At 36.4% G+C, this 20,713-nt stretch overlaps 1 protein-coding gene across 1 annotated transcript in view; it reads left to right on the top strand.

Annotated features, from left to right (window-relative positions):
- TPO (thyroid peroxidase) overlaps positions 1-20,713 on the top strand; it is a 36,624-nt gene that overhangs the window by 7,546 nt on the left and 8,365 nt on the right. Inside the window, exons 5-10 of the mRNA XM_031061285.1 lie at positions 4,201-4,330; positions 6,975-7,181; positions 12,608-13,123; positions 18,591-18,849; positions 19,393-19,563; positions 20,276-20,513. Of these exons, the coding sequence (XP_030917145.1) occupies positions 4,201-4,330; positions 6,975-7,181; positions 12,608-13,123; positions 18,591-18,849; positions 19,393-19,563; positions 20,276-20,513 (1,521 nt within the window). The remainder of the gene's footprint in view (positions 1-4,200; positions 4,331-6,974; positions 7,182-12,607; positions 13,124-18,590; positions 18,850-19,392; positions 19,564-20,275; positions 20,514-20,713) is intronic.

Raw genomic sequence — 20,713 nt, 5'->3', positions numbered from 1 at the left:
TGTTTTTATAGGTTTAGTGGCTATTTTTTATAACTAGTATCTACTTGTTGCCTAATCTATTTGGCAATTGTTTCCTGCAAAACCCCACATAATAGATGTGTTCGTCTTTTCAGAACCCCCAGTGCAATGAGTGTAAAACAGAGAATAAGGGCCCCTTTAAGTACAAGGGTAAACAATATTTGCACTCAGCAGCCTCTGGATACATAGACCTAAGGTCACAAACTGAAAGTTGGACTGTAAGTTTACAGGTGAAACAATACAGAGATGAAAATGGAAGGCCTTCACCATTGTACAGGTTAAGGTACTCTGCAATGTGGTAATTCAAGAGCAGTACAATTCTGCAGTTTTATTATTCAGTGAGTCTGGTTTTATGAGATGAATCTGTTTTGCTACATCACAAGTCATTTGCAAGGAACATGCCTGATAGACTCTTTGCTGAAAGGACACAACCTGATATGCATCAGTGTTATAAATCTAACTATGTGGATATCCATAATTTCCCCCAGGCATGTTCAGAGTTGCTTTGAATCTGAGCTAGCAGCTAGTACAATATTTTCATTGACATCTCCATCAGGGCTTGAATACATTGGCCAAGATTTGTGCAGCTGAACACAGACACATGGATTAAGATCTTAATTTACAGGGTGGCTGTTTAGTCTTTCTCCCTTGTGATGAGAGAAGCACTCTGCTATAGGTAAAGGTAAAAGATCTTTTCAGTGACTGACAGTACTAGGATGTGTACCGGCATTTCAGTCTGATATCTAAAGCTGGGTAGGGTAAATATGATTCATTGAGTCTGGTCTGTAGTTACTCTGTTCTACTGTGTATATTTTTATGTTTGTACCACATAAACCCACCACTCATATTTGGCAGTATTTTAGACTCTGTGCTCTAAATGTAAAAGGTGTAAGGTGACAAAAAACCCTTCAAAACCAAAGGAGTTGAAACCAGTGAATCAGATCTTAACTGAGTCTAAAATTTTGTAAGCCCCTTGAAATACCTCTAGTTCTACTGAAATACATCAGCCTAAAAAGCCCATAACACTGTAATGTAAATAACATATTCTGTGATGTAAGCCAGCTTTGAGGACTTCAGACATTAAATGAAATACGAGTCTGTGCTTTTACTTGCTTTACAGCCTTCACTTTCAGGCAGAAAATACAGCAAGACCTATGTTGCATTTGTACTTTGTTCACTCTATTTGAATCTATAGCTGTACTATAGATCACGAAATTCTGCATTTCATGACTGAAATTTAGAAACTAAATTTTTAGTTTAGAAGGGAGCAAGGAAATGCTTTACACATGTTCTGCTAAATCAGTTTGCACCTTTGTGACAGATCAGAGCAATTGCAAAGGATTGATCAAGTGCAAAGGATGTTTTCCTTAGCACTGAGATTGCTTTGTTTTAGTGTGCATTTCCTAGAACAAAGGCGTAGTAGAATAGCATAAACATGACCTTCTATGGCCAATATCAACATAACATCAGGCATTCCCAGCACAGATATTATCCTCTTTTACTAGTCAGAGATACTAACAGATTTTAGTTTCCTTTCTGCCTAGAAAAGCAAAATAAAATTGCATTATTTTAAAATGAAGAATAAGGAACAGAAGGAAAATCCAAAGATATTTTTTCCCCATTTTTTAATCCCAGCTAGCTAGCATTGATCTAAATATCTTTTTAGTGTCTAGTACAATGAGAATAATTCAAGGGTGAAGGAATAACAGATTCCAAAGGAAGGGACTCTCACAGTGCAATTAGCTGCATCTCATCTTAGCTTTCAGACGTAGTTATATGCCTACTGCAAGGCCGCATCTTTGGCTGCTCCTGGTAGTGAGAAATAGAATGGAATGTCAGGATGGCGCCCAGGAACTGTCTGTCCTTCTGGCTTGATGGACAGGTTGTTCCATGACTATCTTACTTTTTGTACACCTAATATTTGGGGCATCTGGGAGGAATTTTATCTGCAGCATTTCTATTTCATTGCTGTGTCATTAACCATTCTCTCAGGTAAGGACCTGATGCTCAGTCTGGAGGTCCAGTACCAGCAGAGTTAGGAGTATGAGTATGGCTCACCTAGTGGAAAGAACGAGCAATCCTGACTGAGTCCATTGACTTCCAGAAGAAGGAATTGAGATGTTTCCTTTAGGTTAGCTACTTCACCTCAATGCAAGCTAAGTGTTCAACTAGTTGCAGGCTTATTTTCCAGAAGTGTCCCATGTTTCCAGAAGTTACACACATGATAGCTCAGCACAACATAAAACATCACAAACTCCAATTATTAAGTTGCCATATGGCATTCATTCCATCTACTTGAAACTAGGCAGAACATTAAAATAAGATTCGAAAGATAAAAATCTGGATAGCAAATGGCAGCTTAAGACTCCAGGTTGCTTCTCAGGCAGCCAAAACAAAATCCAAATGGTACAATTCCAGTATTTCACAAGTAAATGAAAACTCCCACTTTCCATAAACAGAATATATAGTAATCAAATTTAGGTACTTTATAAAGCTGTATGGTAGCAAAATCTTTTTATTTCAGCTGCCTTTTTAACTCAAGCAAGATTCCAAGACATTAACATGTTTAATGCAATAATAAAAAGGCATGTGAGAGGGGTTTTACTAAAGTAGCATTCCAGTGATCTACTAAAATACAAAAGCAATCAGGAGAAAAATCACTGGTTAAGCAGTTACATTAACATTTCATTATTTTTAATTGAGTGAAATAGCACTACACTATGTGCAGTATTTTATGCAATTTCAATAAAGGCAAATCAAGTGTAACTAATTTGAATGTTTTATTAAAGCATACTTCAACCTTCAAGTGTGAATTATTGTGGATAATTAAGCATATTACAGCACCATATAGCTTGGCAAACTGAGTCTCTTCAGTGTGCTGGAGATCAATGAAATATTAATGTAATTGTTTAGCATCCTGATAGATATGTAAATGTATGTTTTAACACTATATATTTCTACCAACATTCCAGAAATATTTCTGGTTCTTTGTGGCTTACTTTACAACTTTAGTCAACTTGAATGCATTGCAAAAAAATTATTTCTTCCTTTTAGTGTTGACATATATTTAACAATTATGAAATATATTGAATAGGGCAAGTTGAAAAATAGCCAAAAAAACCAAATCCTAAAATTTCTAATACTCATGACAGAGGGAAAATTAATTGGGTCAAACCCAAGACTCATTGACTATACTAATAAATAGAAATCACCAACAATCATTTGCTGACCCTCAAATTAAATATGACCTGATACTTGCTACCCTCTTACTTATACACATTGGACTACACTTTTTTACTCCCCTTCCCCCTTCCAGGTAGGCTGGGTGTGGGGTGACAAACTGGTATGTAATGATGCCAAGATGTGCTCAGGTAGGTGATATTCAGAGAAAAGCAAGTTTTTGTGAGGAAAAAATACACTGCAGTTAGTGCTGACAAGTTAGCAGCATAGTTCAGTGCCCGGGCTTGTGCGGGGTCCCAAATATGGACCCAAGAAATTGGTAAAGCTTCAACCAGAGGCAGAATTGCCACTGGATTCAGCTCCCATCTCCTCAGCCCTGCCTCCTTTTGTCTTGCTAAATGATATCTTCTCTATGACTGGTGTCCAATTTTCATTTAAGTTTTCTTCACCTTCACCCTGAAGGCTTTCTTCATATTTTCCCAAGTTTTTATTTCCTCCCTGTTGCTCTAACACATCTTTTTCAAGAGCATTTTTGTTGCTCTTAAACATCTTTTTAGAGATGCTAGCAAAGGCACTTGAGAGTATATCTGACTTTATGGGGAATGAGGACACTATCAGGAACTCACCTTCACAGCAAGTATTTAATAAATGTCAAAAGGTAAACAACTTAGGTTATAAACATGACTAAAATAGTAATAATTCATTATCAATTTAGATTTTCAGTCTTTTCCTTTTGAGTAAAATTAATATTGGCATACATAAAGACAAGTATTTTATGCATTTTCAAAGATTGCTACATTAAGATCTTATTATAATGGCATATTGCTTTGTGGCTGATGATTATTTTCATGGTAAGGTCTTATATTTGGAACATTTATATAATTATTATATATGTATGTATGTATGTATGTATGTATGTATGTATATATTTTTTATTTATTCAGAGGTTCTGCTATTGCTATTGCTTTTGGGGGATTTAAAATTTTGTTTTTCTTTTCATAGGGAACATCCTAGATGGGGGGCATCCAACACAGCTTTGGCTAGGTGGCTTCCAGCAGCCTATGAAGATGGCCTCAGCCAGCCTCGAGGATGGGATCCCAGTGTCCGATACAATGGATTCCCGCTGCCCTCGGTGAGGAAGTGCACCTCCAGATCACTTCAAACACACACATTGGGCCATTATTACACCTGCCACCACAGACCTCCATTTGCATCAGTAAAGGAAGTATCTGTGTAAAATACTTCAAAAGTGTCTGTGGAGCTGTTAAGAAGCCAGTGGCTTTGCTAGAGCATATGTTCAGTCCCATGGTGAGAGGTTCCCTGCCCCTGGTTGGGGTGAGCCCATGGAGCAGTGCAGGGAGCACTGACCTTCCTGAGAGGCAGCCCAGTACTCCAAAGAGTGCTGTAGGGGAGAGAGGCAGGACAGGAGCCAGCCAAATGCCTGGCCTGGCAGGCTCCGGGCAGCCAGCAGACACAGGGTGATCATTGCTCAGGTACAGAAAAGGTGCACAGTGGACCTAATTCTGACCTTCCTGTGATGAAATTGTAGATACGAGGGAGGCCTACAAGGATGCATGCTGCCATGGTAAGAGGCAATAGTCACCAGTTTTTCCAGAGAAAACTTTGTCTTGAAACAAGAAATTAAATTTGTTGTGAGCACAATAAATGTTGGAAAAGGTTTTGTTGGAATATGGATTCCAGCCTAGAGAACTACTGGCATATCCACCATGGGAAATATCCAAGATCTGTCTTCATGCCACCCTTAATAACCTAATATCTGCTTTCAATTTAAAGTTGTATCTTGTGGTCTCCAGAATTTCCTTCCAACCTAGATTTTCCAGCGATTTTATGATTCTTTGTTTTAATAATGGCACCTTTACTCAGGGAAGGGGGGGCGAAAAGGTTGGGTGTTAACCAAACAGATAAAAAGCACAGGGACATGCTAGCATGTGTGTAGGTGTGTGCATGTATGCCATTCCTCATAGGCTAGCAAGCCTTAACTGAACAAGAATTGCTGTCAAATCATGACTTCATTTGTTAGCTTGTCCAACTTACTGATCTTAGAAAGTATTGCAATATTTATGGATTATAGCACCTCATATACTTAAAAAATATCAGACCTGCCATAGAGGGAAGTTTGAAAAAAGAGCATTTGCACAGAGGACTGGGAGAAAAATTCCCCAGGGCAGCGTGCAATGATTTGGGCTGGATTTACAATTTGTGATTCGTCATCATTGCTTTGAAACCTGACTTTTAATGGACTCAAAGTCTTGTTATTTTAACCATTGTATGTTTAATAAGGATAATCAGGAGAATTTAGTGTTAATGTCACCTACAACTCATGTTATTAATTAAATAACATTGTCTCTAAGTTGCACAATTTAGCACTCAGAGATGAAAACCTGACATTTACACAGGCAAATTTCCAGTAGATAGTACAAGCTGCCTTTTTCTAGATTCATTAGGGTGCATGCTTGTAAAGCAAAACTCTCTTAAAAAAAGATTATATAACTGTACTGAATCTGATCATCAACATCTGACCATCAGCAAGGTTTTCCTCTTTGTTTTGGAGCAAAATAGGTAAAACAATTGTCATAAGTGTTTTTTCTTTTTTGTACTTTTAGCTATCTGATTATATCCTTTCAAAAGTAATGTGAAAATATTGTGAAAGTGATAGATAAGTGTGAGGATTACTATAAAGCAAAACAGTGATAAGAAAATTTTACTAATTTCAAGAAAATATTTGTGGCCACCAAAGCTATTAAAATACTGACCTAAAAATTTGGATTCCTGATGAGCTGTATGTAGCTTGCTCTTGACTATTACAGTATAAATCCAGTTGTTCCTAACAAGTCTCATGTTGCCTGTTGTCCTTACCAATTCTATTTAACTGAACCTGCCTTATACATTCATTACATAGCCCTTATATTTATTACAGGTTCTGTCAGTCAGTTTTATGTGCTGCCCTTTCAGTTGCTCGACTTCCAAGGCAGCTGCTATTTTCCAGGGAATATTTTGCAGCATGAGGGAGGAATCTGTGAACAATGATACCCTTAACATCTCCACAAACTGAGTGCTAATTTTGCCATTATGGTTTTGCTTGGTTATTAATATAGGCTGGACACATAGCATAGATGTCTCTATGTGCTCCTCCTCAGAGCATCTGTATCTCTGTGCATCTTGCACAGAACTGCATCAGAAATATATTTTTGGCTTTTCCTTGCCTGGGAAAAGGAAGCTGAACACAGCTACCATGTGTTTGCAACCTACCTCATGTCCCAGGCTGCTTAAGCTCTTTCATTTACATATGGAGCTGCTCAGACTTTCTGTGTATCAACAGTGATTTGAGATTTTCCAGCAAATCTTTTTGTTTTAGGAGGAGAAAATAGAATAAATAGAAAGAAAACCTTTAGAGAGTCAAAAATAGATGTGTGGTTTTCAAAATTGTCTGGAAAGGAACAGATCAAAGATACAATGCTCACTGGCAAACATGTAGAAAAACTCAGCTGAAATGTCCTTGAAATTGCTTGTGGCACCTTGGTGTCAGCTCCTGAACAGAAATAAGAACCTGGTAGAAGTTGGATTTTATATTGTTTTTGGATTCTTTTTTTTTGTTTTAGTTTGGTTTTTGTCAAACCATTAGAAGCACTCTACAACATAAAGTTGGGGAAGGGGAAGATAGATTTTATCACTGTCCCCCCTACTTTGTAGTGTTTTATCACTTTGTGAGAAGTAAAAACTGTTTAACACTCCAGGTAAATTGGTTTTCTTCTCAGGTTCGTGAAGTGACAAGAAAAATTATTCACGCACCTAATGAGGCTGTTACTGAAGACAGCCTGTATTCTGATATCATCATGGTATGGGGGCAGTACATAGACCATGACATTTCATTCACACCCCAGAGCACAAGTAGAACTACCTTCCTAAGCGGGATGGAGTGCCAGATGACTTGCAAAAAACAAAATCCATGTTTTCCAATAAAGGTAAGATTCTAACTTAAATTCTTCAAGACAAATTCCAGGCTCTAAACAGGTGACTAAAGTCAAGAAACATTAGAATAGACAGTGATAGAAAAATATAAAACAGTACAACTACTAAATGAAACAGGCATACATTTAATTTTTTTTTTGTAGGCATAATAAACTATAGTTAATGTACTTAATAAAAACGTCATTTTTTTAACCTAAGGTTTATTTTGCAGAGAAACCTTACTGGTCTCTCCTAATGTTATTGTTCCCATGCTTCAAGATTTTCAGTTCCATTGGGGAAAATAGCAAAGTAGTCATTTACATTTTCAGCCAGATAAAATGAAAGGATCTTAACATCACTCATTGAAAGCAAAGATACTTCTCCCAGTTAATGCAAACTTTCAGAGAGAGCTACCTTTTCAATGTATGTATAAAAATTATCTCCAGGAAGCTGCTGAAACCTACATACATCACATCTTTGCTTTGAGCAGATGGAAAATATGAGTTCAAAGCTTGTTAGAGGGCTAGAAGAAACACAAATAGGTATAAATTTAGGATACTGTAATTTTGGACACTTAATTTAAAAGTATAGTTCTTCTTTCACTCAAGAAAAAACTAGTAGCAAAGTAAAACCATGTTTTTGTTTCTCAAAGCACAGCCTGTTCAACTCAGGCTAAGGAAAGCCCCATGCCCGTCACAGCCCTTGGCAATGTTCAAGTCAGAGCAACCTAAATTGCTTTACTTAATGTTGGAGCTTCATTATTGACCAGCTTCTCTATGTACTGCCATGGAGGCCTTCAATCAGAATAGAAAACCTTTTTTGCCTCAGCAAACTGTAGTTGATCAACATTCCACAGTCTCCTTTTGCTTTAAGTACCTCATTCCTCTTTCATTAAATGTAGAGGAAAATATTTGGCTTACTGTAAAGAGAACCAAATCAGGTTGTGTCAAAAGGTGACTTGTCTTCCACGTGGTGGGAGAATATAAAATAAAGGTTGAGAGAAATTAATGAATGACTACTATTTGACCACAGGCAGGTAAATCTAGTCCCTCTCACCCTGGAGGTATGGACTTTTGAAAGTTTGCAAACATATCTTGAGAGCATTCAGAAAGAACAGAGGCTTCTTAAAGAACCACATTCTTTCAGATAGTGAGCAACTGAGAGCACTGAGTAACCTGAATCAACCACAGCAGCCCTAATTACTAAGAGCATGCCATAGTTCTGACAAAAATCTCTAGTTTGCTGTGTTTCAAATTTCCATCTGAGGCAAGAAATTGGTTGGTTTTTTTTTTTCTGTTTATGTTTTTAAGTAATAGTCTTAGAAATATTCCCATTCCCAAATTTTTATGAAGAAAGGCTAGGGTGGACATCCACTCCCTGACCAGCAGTGCTTTGTATGATGTGAAGATGGATCCATCTGAAACATATACCACAATATATTGACTCCCTGTTTTAAAAAGATTGTTTTCTGTAGCTATAAAACTGCAAAAGTCTTCAAAATTCATTTGTGTTTACAATAAATTCTTCAAAATAGCATGACTAGTATTGATTTTTAAGTGTAAAACCCTCACATTTTTTTTATTACTACATGGATTTTTTGATTGAGAGGAGACTCATACTGTCTCCCATAACTTGAATGAAATGTGGATCACAGGGACCACAGTAGTCTAATTACTGAACCCTGACTAATTCAAGTCTCGAAATCCCATCTAGTTTAAAAAGGAGACAACATAAGGGATCTTTAAAAAAGACTCCAAGGCTAACATTATTCATGTGGTAGAGGCATTCAGTGCAGAGGGATAAAAGGTGCACATCTTGTCGTGGCATAGACTTGCAAGTTCATCCTTCAGTGCTCTAAACAAGGCACAGACTTTGGATTTCCGTCTTGGAGCTGTGACAAGGTTCAGAGAGCATGTTTCAAGGATGTTCTTGAAGGCGAGTCATGTTCACATATACTAAATCTATCACTGAATATTTAATGTCCAGCTAGATCTAGCTCTGGATACTCCTCCTACTCAACAGGGTAGCCCAGCAGGAGGATGGCCCAAGGCTACCTTCGATGTAGCCACGATTGGCCATGGCAGGGGACATACAAAGAAATTCAGTCACAACCCTGAAAGTATTAGATACATTTCCAAACTTGTGACCCCTTTACATGGTTAATTTTTCAGCTCCATTTTTTTATAACCTGTTATTCACAGCTTTGATGGACAGACACAAAGATGGTTGTTCTTTTGCTTTTATTATATATGTTCAAAAAAGAAAGGGCTGTTGCAGTACGTGCAGTAAATAGTGTGACCAGAGGAGCTAATTTTTGAACACTGAAAAAAGAATGCTATTACCCTCTAGAACTACTCTTCTTTCAGAATTATTAACTAAATAAATCTCCACATAGTAAATATTTGGAAAACTGCCACAGTCTGTTTTATACATTAATTTTGTGTATGAAGAAAATATGGCTAGTTTCCAATGGCAGTGAAATCAATAGCATATTATACAGCAGTGTAGACACAGAGGCTGCAGTTTGCACTCTTGCTGTTCCTACAAAAGCAGCACCCAAGGGAGAATCCACCCACGGAAAAGGACAACTGTGCCTGCAGCTGCACATCCTCTCTGGGGGTTTCAGCACAGAGAGGAGGCTACTGACTGCACAGGTTAGGGAATCTGCCTAGAAAACATTCAGTCAGTGCAATTCAATGAAGGATCAAAAGCTGCAATAATGCATTGATATTAATAAGTGTAGGTAAATGATTCATAGGTTTTCAGGAACCATTGTGATTTTCTGTTCTGGACATTTTTATTAAAAAATGCCATAGAATTTCTCTCAGAAATTCTCACATAGAGCCTGTAATTTCTGGTATAGCCTGAACATTCTTTTTGCTGCATATTTACAGGGTCCTCTAATGGGAAAAAGAAACCCAAACCCACTAGCTTTAGTTTACACTTCTTTTATAACAGCCTGACATGCAGAACAGGCTTGTAGAGAAAACTTGTCATTCCTCAGATTATTATTTCAGGTTAGGGATGAGACATAAAGAAGCATTAGAAAGACTTTCATATGAGAGCTACTGACTTTATTCAGTATTAATTATGCTGCTGCTGATAAGATAGACACGATGCATACAGTTAGCATGATGCAATCCAGAAAAGCCTACAGTTTTACCCGAATAAAAAAAGGTGGAAAAGAAACAGTCACAGAAAATTGAGGTGATTTGAAAAAGGTGACATGTAACATGACAGGTTACTGTCTCAGCTACAAATAGATCAGTCATCTGCACTCAACAACCAGCAAAGTGAGTTCCTGCCTTCTTCTTCTGTTTCAGAAGCAGCAGCTTGCTGTCAGATGTCATCATGGACTCTTCTTCCAGTATTAACATTTTCCTTTTTTCTCAAACTTTCAGAGACCATAAGCTAGGTTTTCTTTTAAATCTCTGGAAAAAAAAACATTTACAAGGTCATTTCCCGCAGGATGAATTCACAATAAGCAAGATTTTTCTTTAACTGAAATAACAGTTTAGAGATTGCAGTATACTTAAACAATTATTACCTTTCATTTTCCTTCACATAGAAGAATTTCACCATAACTAGGTTTGACCATGCATATATAATAACCATTTAAATTAACATGCAGCTATACAGGAAAATTTTTGTGGCCAATCAGGGTTCTGTTGCAATTTTTTTCCCTCTAGAATTATACACAAAAAAGAATCACATTAATTTCAGTAATTAGTTTTGAAAAAAAAATGTTACTCAGTACCCATTTCAGCAGAAAAGGGTCTCTTTTTTTACTCAAATTTTTTTAATGTCTCTAAATAATAATAGAAGGAACCTCTATTTTACACATTCAGCTGTTGGCTGTAAAGTACTAATCCTATGAAAAGAGAAAGGACAGCATAATGCAGCTCTGCCAGTCCCTTAATGTTCATTACTGCTGTTTTTTCTCCACTGGGACCAGAACAGATTGAATTGAAATTGCAGAGGCAGTTAACTAAAGATTATCCAGTATGAACTTTATTCAGTGTTTATATGTTTTGCTGTGAGCCTTGCTGTTTAACAGCATAAAGGTATCTCCTACATTCTTTTCTCAGTGATAGCTGAATTCTTCCTGGAATATCTCCTGATGACTAGAAGCAGGACACACTCAAACACATACAGGGCTGTGTCTGTCAAGTTCAGATATTTGTATTACAAGATGAGCTGCCTGCTTACATTATCAGCTGAAGGGAAAATGAAGCCACACTAATAGCAAAAGACATAATAACAAATGCTAAATAGAAAACACAAGACAGAGAAATTACTGATTTCAAAAATCAGCGAAAAAAATTACTTGTTTTCTTCAAACATAACCTACCTTGATTTGCTAAAACCTAGGCAATGAAGAAATAATGGTAGAATTTCTTTACCAAACAAAATGAAACCATTTCCTAATGTAAATGATTTGTTGTTATTAATCTCTACTGACATGAGCTCTCAGTAGTAAGATTTTTACTTGGTATAATAAGTGAGGTAACGTTATTATATAAAGTTAATTAATTTCACTCCAAATTTGCTTTGTTACTGTTAACCCCAATTTAATGACTGTTCTATCTTCGCAGACTGATCTCTGCATTATTAGAAAAATGAAGAAGAAATTACATCACATATGCAGCATTCACTGTCTTCTGCCGAAGAGTTCTGAAAAATGAAAAGCAAGCAGATAGAATACAAATAAGGGCTAGCTCAGGTGTCTGTACAGAACATTTACTTTCTCTTAGTCAGATTTTTGAACCTCATTATTTGACCTCAGTGTCTCAACTGTGTGGGGTTCAAATCAATAAAGGACTGGGCAATCTTTCATTTAGCCAACTCTGTGTGCAGCCTTTGCTTTTTATAAAGATGGTCGGAATTCAGTACTTGTAAGACAACTGTTGCGGCAAAATAATGCAGCAGAAGACTTGTGGGGGAGTGGCAGAAAGCAGAATGAATATTTACGTCTGTCCTTTTTAGTTAGGAAGCTGGATTAGAATTCAGCATTGAACCAAAGCTTTTACAGAGTGCTGCTGCAGACACTCCTCATTATGTTCTGATGCAAACATGTAAACCTGCTGTTTCAGTTGCTCTTCAGTAGAACAGAATTTGACCAGATGTTCACATCTTCACTCTGATACATTTTATGATGAATTTTCATTGTAAAGCCAGACTGATTTAGATGTAGATGTATTACATCAATAGCTTGTGATAGAGTAAATGTTGCGGGGTTTATTTGTCTCTGCTTAAAAAAGATTTATCTTTTTCCTTCAGTCTAAAGAAAAACAATCTATACATATTTAGAATATGTCACTCCAGTAGATGAGGTCTGAGCAATGAAAAACTGAGAGAGCGAAGGTAAATACTTAGACAAGACTCAATTCGACATCCACAGCTGTTCTCACCTCAGAAAATACCCTTATTTTGTACGCAGGTAACCACCAATGATACATTATCTGCAGGGATGGATTGCCTGCCCTTCTACCGCTCATCTCCTGCATGTGGCACTGGTGATCATGCTATTCTCTTTGGAAATACATCTGTGCTAAATACAAGACAACAGATCAATGGCTTAACTTCTTTCCTTGATGCCTCTACAGTCTATGGCAGTACCCCTGCTGTTGAAAACAAACTGAGGAATTTAACAAGCAAAGAAGGCCTTCTCAGAGTAAACTTAAAGTATAATGATAACCATCGGGAATACCTGCCTTTTACAGACCAGATCCCATCCCCTTGTGCACAGGACTCAAGTGCAAGTGGAGGTGAGAGGGTGGAATGTTTTCTGGCTGGGGACAGCCGCTCCAGCGAGGTGACATCCCTGGCTGCCATGCACACGCTGTGGCTGAGGGAGCACAACCGCCTGGCCCGAGCCCTCAAACGCATCAATGGGCACTGGAGCACGGAGACCGTCTACCAAGAGACACGCAAAATTGTTGGTGCTCTGCATCAGGTGGGCTGCTTGCTTGCTTGTCTACACACTGCAGTGAATATCTCACAAGAGAGCTCACAAAGCTTCAAACATGCTTCTGTGAGGGCTTTTTGAGATCATGTTACCTTTTCTTTCCCACCTATCTCCATGCTTCAAATATGGCATGTTTAAAGTTGGTTTTGCTTTCCACTTTCTAAATGCAATGTCCCAGTGCTTAGTCTGTCTAGGCACCTTAGTACTCTGGTTTTCATGGCAGTTGATACATATTTATGCAGGCAACTCCAAGATCTGTTTTGTCTATAAAAGAGGCCTTTTCAGATGCTTTTTTTTTCTTTTTTGGTAAGGGAAATTATTTAAAAGTAATGTACATCTCTGTATTTATATAATGTACAAATGTTTAATTTCTTGCAGGTATATCATAAATAATAAATCACCTGTGTAAAAATGCCATTGAAGTTCTCAATGAAGTAGTAATGCACAAACATTAGGGGCTACTGTTGACAGGAGATAGCAGGAGAAATAAGAGTGGGAAAATACAGAAGAGTCCATAACGATGTTTATATTAGACATGTTTTCTGACTCTTACAATTTTTTTTTTTTTCAGTATCAAAGGAGACTTTTTTGAAGATAAATTGGGGAAGGATGCAATAAAACTCCACTTTTCTGATAAAACAATTTTCCTTTCTTCTGCCACAATTTTTAGACAGTGGAATAGAATACGAAGCATTTCTCCTTTAAGAAACAACCTACATTATCTAATGCATTATTACTTGCACTCAAAGCCACATAACTTCAGAGAAGTAACATACTTCACTTAATCGTGTTTAGTCAGCTCTTTTGGCTTTTTGTTTGCTTTGACCAAGTCAGCTTCTCTGCCATAAATATTACATTTTCATTAAAAGAATGTCATTGACAAGTCAGAATAGTTGTTAATACTTGTTAGAAGAAAAGTGCAAGTCCAAAAGCAGATCTCTGTGCATTTATACCCTTCTGGTTTGCATCCACAAACATAACGGCCTGAAAGAAACAGCTTTGTGCAAGGCACTGCACTGCATGGATCAGCACTGCTCATTATCTCTGCTGGTATCACAGACTAATGAGATTTGCCTGTGGCTCATTAGAAATGGGTTTGAGTTATCTCTAGCTGGTATAGAAACAATCATTCAGAACAGATAATTGGAGTATCTCTATTAGTGTGGTGTGTTAACTGGCACACTAATGACAGCTCTGGTTGAATTTACCTTAAGATTTCCACTATCAAGTTTTGTTTCAGTTGGTAGACATTTCTAAAATTCTCTTTTTTTGGAAGGAATACTTTCAAGCATGAGTGCTGCCTGTGGGTGTGTAATTATAGAGAATTGAATAAAAAGCCTTTTCTTCTTTCTAGAATAAAGATAAAAGAAAATATCTATTTAGACCATACTTTTCTTCCTGGATGTTTTTTTGGCACCATAAATATCTCTAGTGACAAGTATTTGATAATAGAAACTTGACAAAGTTAGCAAACATAACCATTGTCTGTTGATATCCTGCACAAAACAGGTTTTTTTTGGCTGCATTATAGAGTTTCACTGATAGGAGTAGTAACTGTCCTTTCTGTTTCATAGGAATGACACATGCTTAACTTTATAAAGTATTAATACTGCAGTATACAGTGTTAAAGACACATATTCTTATTTACCACATGTTTTGTGCAAAAAGCCATTTTTTCATTGTCATTTAATATCTGAAGAAAACATGTTCAGTTATGCAACTGCTAGTCTTAACATTACTATCTCATACATACGAAGTTTGCACACACTTATGCTGCTCTTTCTGGAGACAGTTTCCCCTGATGTGCCATTTGGATTATGAAAGATGGATTATTTGGCACTAGTCAGATGGAGCAGGACTTCTGCAGATCACTCTGAATCCAATTCTCTTTGATTTATTACAGTACCAGAGAACCATCTCTGAATGAATGCAGTTTCTCCCACTTAATCCCAATTTTAGGTGACAACTGCCTTTAGTTTTCAGTGTACATGTAGGTGTTTATTTCACTTCCTTCTGCCTCTGCCTGTGTTCTCTGAGCATCTTGCATGGTCCAAGGCATGAGTTGAAAGTGGTTGAAAGTCTCTCTTCTGAGACTTATTTACATTAACTGCTTGGATGAAACTTGTTTGTGAAATTAGATGATTAGATAGCTCCTCTCAGAATGTGAAATTATAAAGAATAAATAGATAAACAATATATCTTATAAAATAGTATGTACTGAATAATGTCAAAACTCATGTTTATAAAGTGCATAGTTTAGACTATTAACAAAACTATAATAATGTGTTCATTTTTTATTAAAAATTGAACTCTTGTAAAATCACCTTTTACCCAAAAGTTTAGGACTTCAACATCATCTTCATCATCTGTAAATCCTTTAGTATTTTCAATGCGAACTGCAAACCAACCACACATAGCACTTTAATGAATTAAACATCATTGCTATATTTGATAGTTCTCTATTTTTTCTGCAATCTTTTCCAAATGCTGAAGCTTCATTTAATTGACACTACACTATGTCAGTGAGATATTATTCCTCTGCAGTTACAGCTGGCTGATGGCAATGACAAGACACACTTTTGGCCTTACTCATCCTTATGGTGGTTCACATATTTTTATGTGCACTCTTCCAACCTTTTTTTTTTTGTTTCTCTGCTCCAACCATTGTGCCCCACTCACACCTACTTTGGGGTATATTTGTAGAGGCTTTTGAAAGGAAAGTCTCCTGAACCCTATGAAAAGTGATAAGAATTTCTGGATCTTTTGCATCTAATTGACAATAATGTTTAGCTGTAATTCTACCTTCTGAATGAGATGAGTCTTGCCTTTAACAGTAACATCCTGTCTTATTTGCAGTATTCTAGTGTTTAGAGGTCAGGATTCAATCACTTTTTCTGTAAACAGTGCACATGGGATTCATGATATGATGCAAAACCTATACAAAGCCTTTTCTGACACTCAGATGCTGTTTCTATCTAGATACTTACTAAATGATTGGCAGAATTGCTAAGAAATTAGTGTTTTATTTTCTCTGGTATGACTAAATGAATAGCATTTAAATGATCTTAATTTCTCAGTTAATATATGATTATGTAGAATAAAAAGGTCATATTAAAGCACCAAGCATATGGGCCTCTGTTTAAAACACAGTGCTCATCTGTCATAATTTTCCACTAAATTAAACTGTTGGAACAATGACTGTCATGAGATAGTAAAAATATTGATGTTAGTGATTAAAATTGTTTTCTTCATGAGGCTTCTGCAGAGTTTGGATGTGATGCTATGAGGTGATGAATGTAGCCTAAGAGGAATTTGGATTACCACTAATCTCATAAATGTGACAGAATGCAGACCATGCAGTACCTTGCATGTTCAGACTTAGGATATCCACATACATTCCTTATGCTCCTGCAAACATACAAAAGTTAACTCTTTTTTTAACAAATAGACTCAAAACAAGCCAGAAATGATGGAGCCATTCATTATGCTAGCTTGTGATTTCTTTCCCATAAAGTCGCTTGCTGTCTGATTTTATTGACATATTTTGTAACAAGCACATTCCTTTGTTTCCACAAGAGAATCTCATTTAATGAAGGAATACTCTACTGAAAAATAGCCCTGTGCTTATTTATGAAAGCAAATAAGCATTTTATGTCATTATCTGAGAGAAGGAACTGCATGCAAAAGAATTTTAGCAAAAATAATTTTGATGCTTGTCAGCTGTTAGCATCTTCTTTCAAATTTATATATGTGTCAGTTGTAGGAACCTGTAGTGAGCCTTTCCTTGACTTCACACAGACAAATTTGATCACATCCAGAGACTAAACAAATGCTAGATGCCATTTCAGATGGGGTTCTTTGGCACATTCCAGTAGCAGTACTGTGTTCTTCTGTATTAGTAACAACTTTAGCCTATATGGTCTAAAACTCACCTCTACTTGATGGAGCCTCATTTAGCCTTTGGAAGTTTCCATCAAACAGATGCCTGTCATAGTGGAGGGTTGGCAGGCATAAGACCCCTTTTTACCCTTAACTTTTTAATTTTTGTGTCTTGAAATGGCATCCCCTCTTTCCCTATCAAGGAAATTAGAAATGAAGACATTGCCTCTGGAGTAAATGAAAAATCTGAGTTGCCCTTTCCTTGAGGGAGTCCGGCCTTTCTGAGCAGCTTAGCTTGGGATTTCATTTAAAATGAGCCAAAAAATTAGTCATGCTAGGATTTTTGTATCCATGACTAACCTACTCCTCCATAAGGTCTTTGATTGTAAAAACTATATCTAAAATTAGAGCTGCTGTCTTGCAAAAACTTTATGAATAAAGCAAAAGATTAGCTCTTCAAATGACAATGTCAGTGTTAGTTTCTTGCAATAATTTCATTTGTTTCATATGCTGCATTAAAGGAGATGTAAAAGGGATTCTAACATATTGTCTTTTATATATTTTGTTCCCTGCACAACCTAACCTGAAAACCTAAACCTCTACTTTCTGAGAAAAGTGATCAAATTGTGGAAAGGTTTGCTTGTCTGTGCTCTGTGCCTAAAATAAAAATACAAGTTTTTTATAAGTTCATTTTATGCCAGCTAGTTTTTCAATATGCACTACATCAAGTTCAAAGTACATTTGTCCGTATATTTATTGCATATTTTATTGGATCTATGAGGTATTTTATTGAGTTCATTACGCTTCATATTTACCTCATATTGCTTTATTGAGTTCAGCATAATCTTTAACCTATAATGCATTTTCATTTTATTTGGTACATTGGAATATTTTCCCCTCTTTCCTTTTGTCATGATTACTCCTATGCTTTTCCATGCCACTGTAATACTATTACATTATAAAAGCATTTGACAGAAGGTGTTTATCAGCCTTTTCATTTTTGAAGTGTATTTTTTAGAAGTCTATAAATTGGTTTAAGTTTAGTATAAAATGTCTACAAGGTGATTTTGAGCACCAGTATTTTAAAGCCTCATCATTTCAAATTAAAAAAAAAAGGATTTGTGTCACAAACATATGCCTGAAAATAGCATCTGTTCACATTAGAAAGCATTCTTGAAAGATATTATAGTCCTTCTTGCTTTCATTGCCATTTTAAGGCCATTATAACTTACATTTTTAATCTCAACACACCTCCTGTGAGCTGGATTATCCCTGTGGTTTGTAAACGAGCAGCACTGGTAATATCTGCTCAGGAGGCTTTGGTCTAGCATATCTATGGTAAGACCTAACAGGGCCTGACTGTTGCACACCTCTGAGCTGCACCACCAATTCTCTCTGGTCATTCATCCCCTTGCTGCAAAAAAAAAAGACAGATTTTTTTTTCCAGGTAATATTGCTCTTACTTATGCCAAATGCTTGGGCAGAGATGAATGAAGAAAAAAGCATTTAGCACCTGGGATTCATTACTATTCATCTATAGAAAAGCTGAAATATGTTCCTTTCTCTTTTCTTTCAGATTATTACTTTAAGAGATTACATTCCCAAAATCATTGGTCCAGATGCTTTTAATCTGTATATTGGCCTTTATACAGGTTATGATCCCACAATGAATCCTACAGTTTCTAATGTATTTTCAACAGCTGCTTTTCGTTTTGGTCATGCAACAATCCAACCAATAGTAAGGCGATTGAATGCACAGTATTTAGATGATCCTGAACTCCCAAATCTTCATTTGCATCAAGTTTTCTTTAGTCCCTGGAGACTCATTAAAGAAGGTATGGTCTTATTTAAACTGCTTCTGTTGTTCTTTGGTCTTTTTCTCCCCAGAATACTGTAACTTTTTTCAAAGTTACTTATCCAGAATTAGGAATTGGAGCATTTATTTAATTAAATTATTTTTTTAAGTCATTGACTTAAAAAATTTTAATGCTCTGGATTCCAGAGCACTAAAAAGAACTTGAATTATTATTCTCAATTAAATAGTTGACTAAATTAGAAGAACATTACTCTCCAGATCAAGCCAGTTTGGTATATTAGCAATAGAAAGATGAGTGATGATGAAGACATTTCTGGAATTTTTTGTGTATGAATTTATTAACAGGTTGCAAGTTCTTTTATACCTGAAGAAGATGAAGATCCTTCTTCATACCACTATTACTTTTTCTTTAAACTAAATGAGATTTTTGCATGTGTCTGAATGTAAAATCCTATGTGGACAATGTTTTAAAAACATGGAAACATATATGTATTCACATTTTTTATGAAAGTTATAATGGTTTACATATATGCTATAATAGCATCATTTTTTATTTTTAAAGGAGGCTTGGATCCTTTAATAAGGGGTCTTCTAGCACATCCAGCAAAACTACAGGTACAAGATCAACTGCTGAATGAGGAGTTAACAGAAAAACTGTTTGTGCTGTCCAATAATGGTTCACTTGATTTATCGTCATTGAATTTACAACGTGGCCGTGATCATGGACTCCCAGGTCTATTGATTTTTCTTGAGTTTTTCTTCCAGCTGGTAACTGAAGTATAACTGCTTATTTGGGATGTAATCATAAACTTTTAAATAGTAGCTTTAGTAATCAGAAAAGTCATTTAAGTCTCTTTTAAAATATACATTGCTAATATTCTTAAATTTGATGGAAAGTATTTGATAGTTTTGAGATTAAAACCAGATTAAAACCAGCTGGAACCAGTTCTGAGAAGTGGGGCTTTCTGCCTGAAGAAGCCACTCCCCATCAGCAGGCTATCCCCAGCCTGTGGGATAGGTCAATTCAGGCACAGCCTCACCAGCTTCACCAACCACAGAAGGTGTTGACAGATGTCTTCAGGAGTGGTATAGATGGCTTAGTTAGGTATACTCTGCATTTTGAGAAACATTACATGTTTGTCACTGTTTTTTGCATTAGATTTTTTACTCCAGTCAGCCCAGGGTAAGATTGAACTAACAGTCAAAGAGTTAATAGCCCATCAGGCCATGGATAAACCTGCTTAGAGAAAGACTGCTGGAGCTTAGTTCAGATCCTGCCATAATTTTTCTTATCAATTTAACCAGTAATAGTAGACCTTTTATATACTTAACTGTCTATGACTATGCTCAAGATATTGTCAAAATCCAGTCCTTATAAATTTTTAAATTTCATATATCATGCCTAACAGACAAATCTAATCTTCCTTTAAACATCATATTTGCAGGTTATAATGAATGGCGAGAATTCTGTGGCTTACCAAAACTGGAAAATCACGCTGACCTGAATACAGTCATAACCAATCCCAATGTCACTGAAAAAATCATGGAATTGTACCATAATCCTAACAATATTGATGTCTGGCTTGGCGGTCTCATGGAAGACTTTCTTCCAGGTGCTAGAACTGGTCCCCTGTTTGCATGTATAATTGGAAAGCAAATGAAAGCACTAAGGGATGGTGACCGGTGAGTTTATTATGAGTCAAATAGTGTGTAGAAACCCAGTAGCAATGGAGATTTTACAGCCACTTAAATATGCTTCAAACAAATCATTCTCTACCCCTTGCACATTTTTGTCTTAGCTCACTCAGTTTTGTTGGGTGAGTTTTTGATTATTCTTCTGTGGTTGGTACATAGTCTCAATTCCAGATGACATGGAATTTGAT

The sequence above is a fragment of the Geospiza fortis genome, unplaced genomic scaffold (assembly GCF_000277835.1).
Source record: "Geospiza fortis unplaced genomic scaffold, GeoFor_1.0 scaffold139, whole genome shotgun sequence".
In the NCBI taxonomy this organism is placed as follows: domain Eukaryota; kingdom Metazoa; phylum Chordata; class Aves; order Passeriformes; family Thraupidae; genus Geospiza; species Geospiza fortis.
Note: the sequence above shows the minus strand (reverse complement) of the source record. Positions and strands in the feature narration are given on the sequence as shown.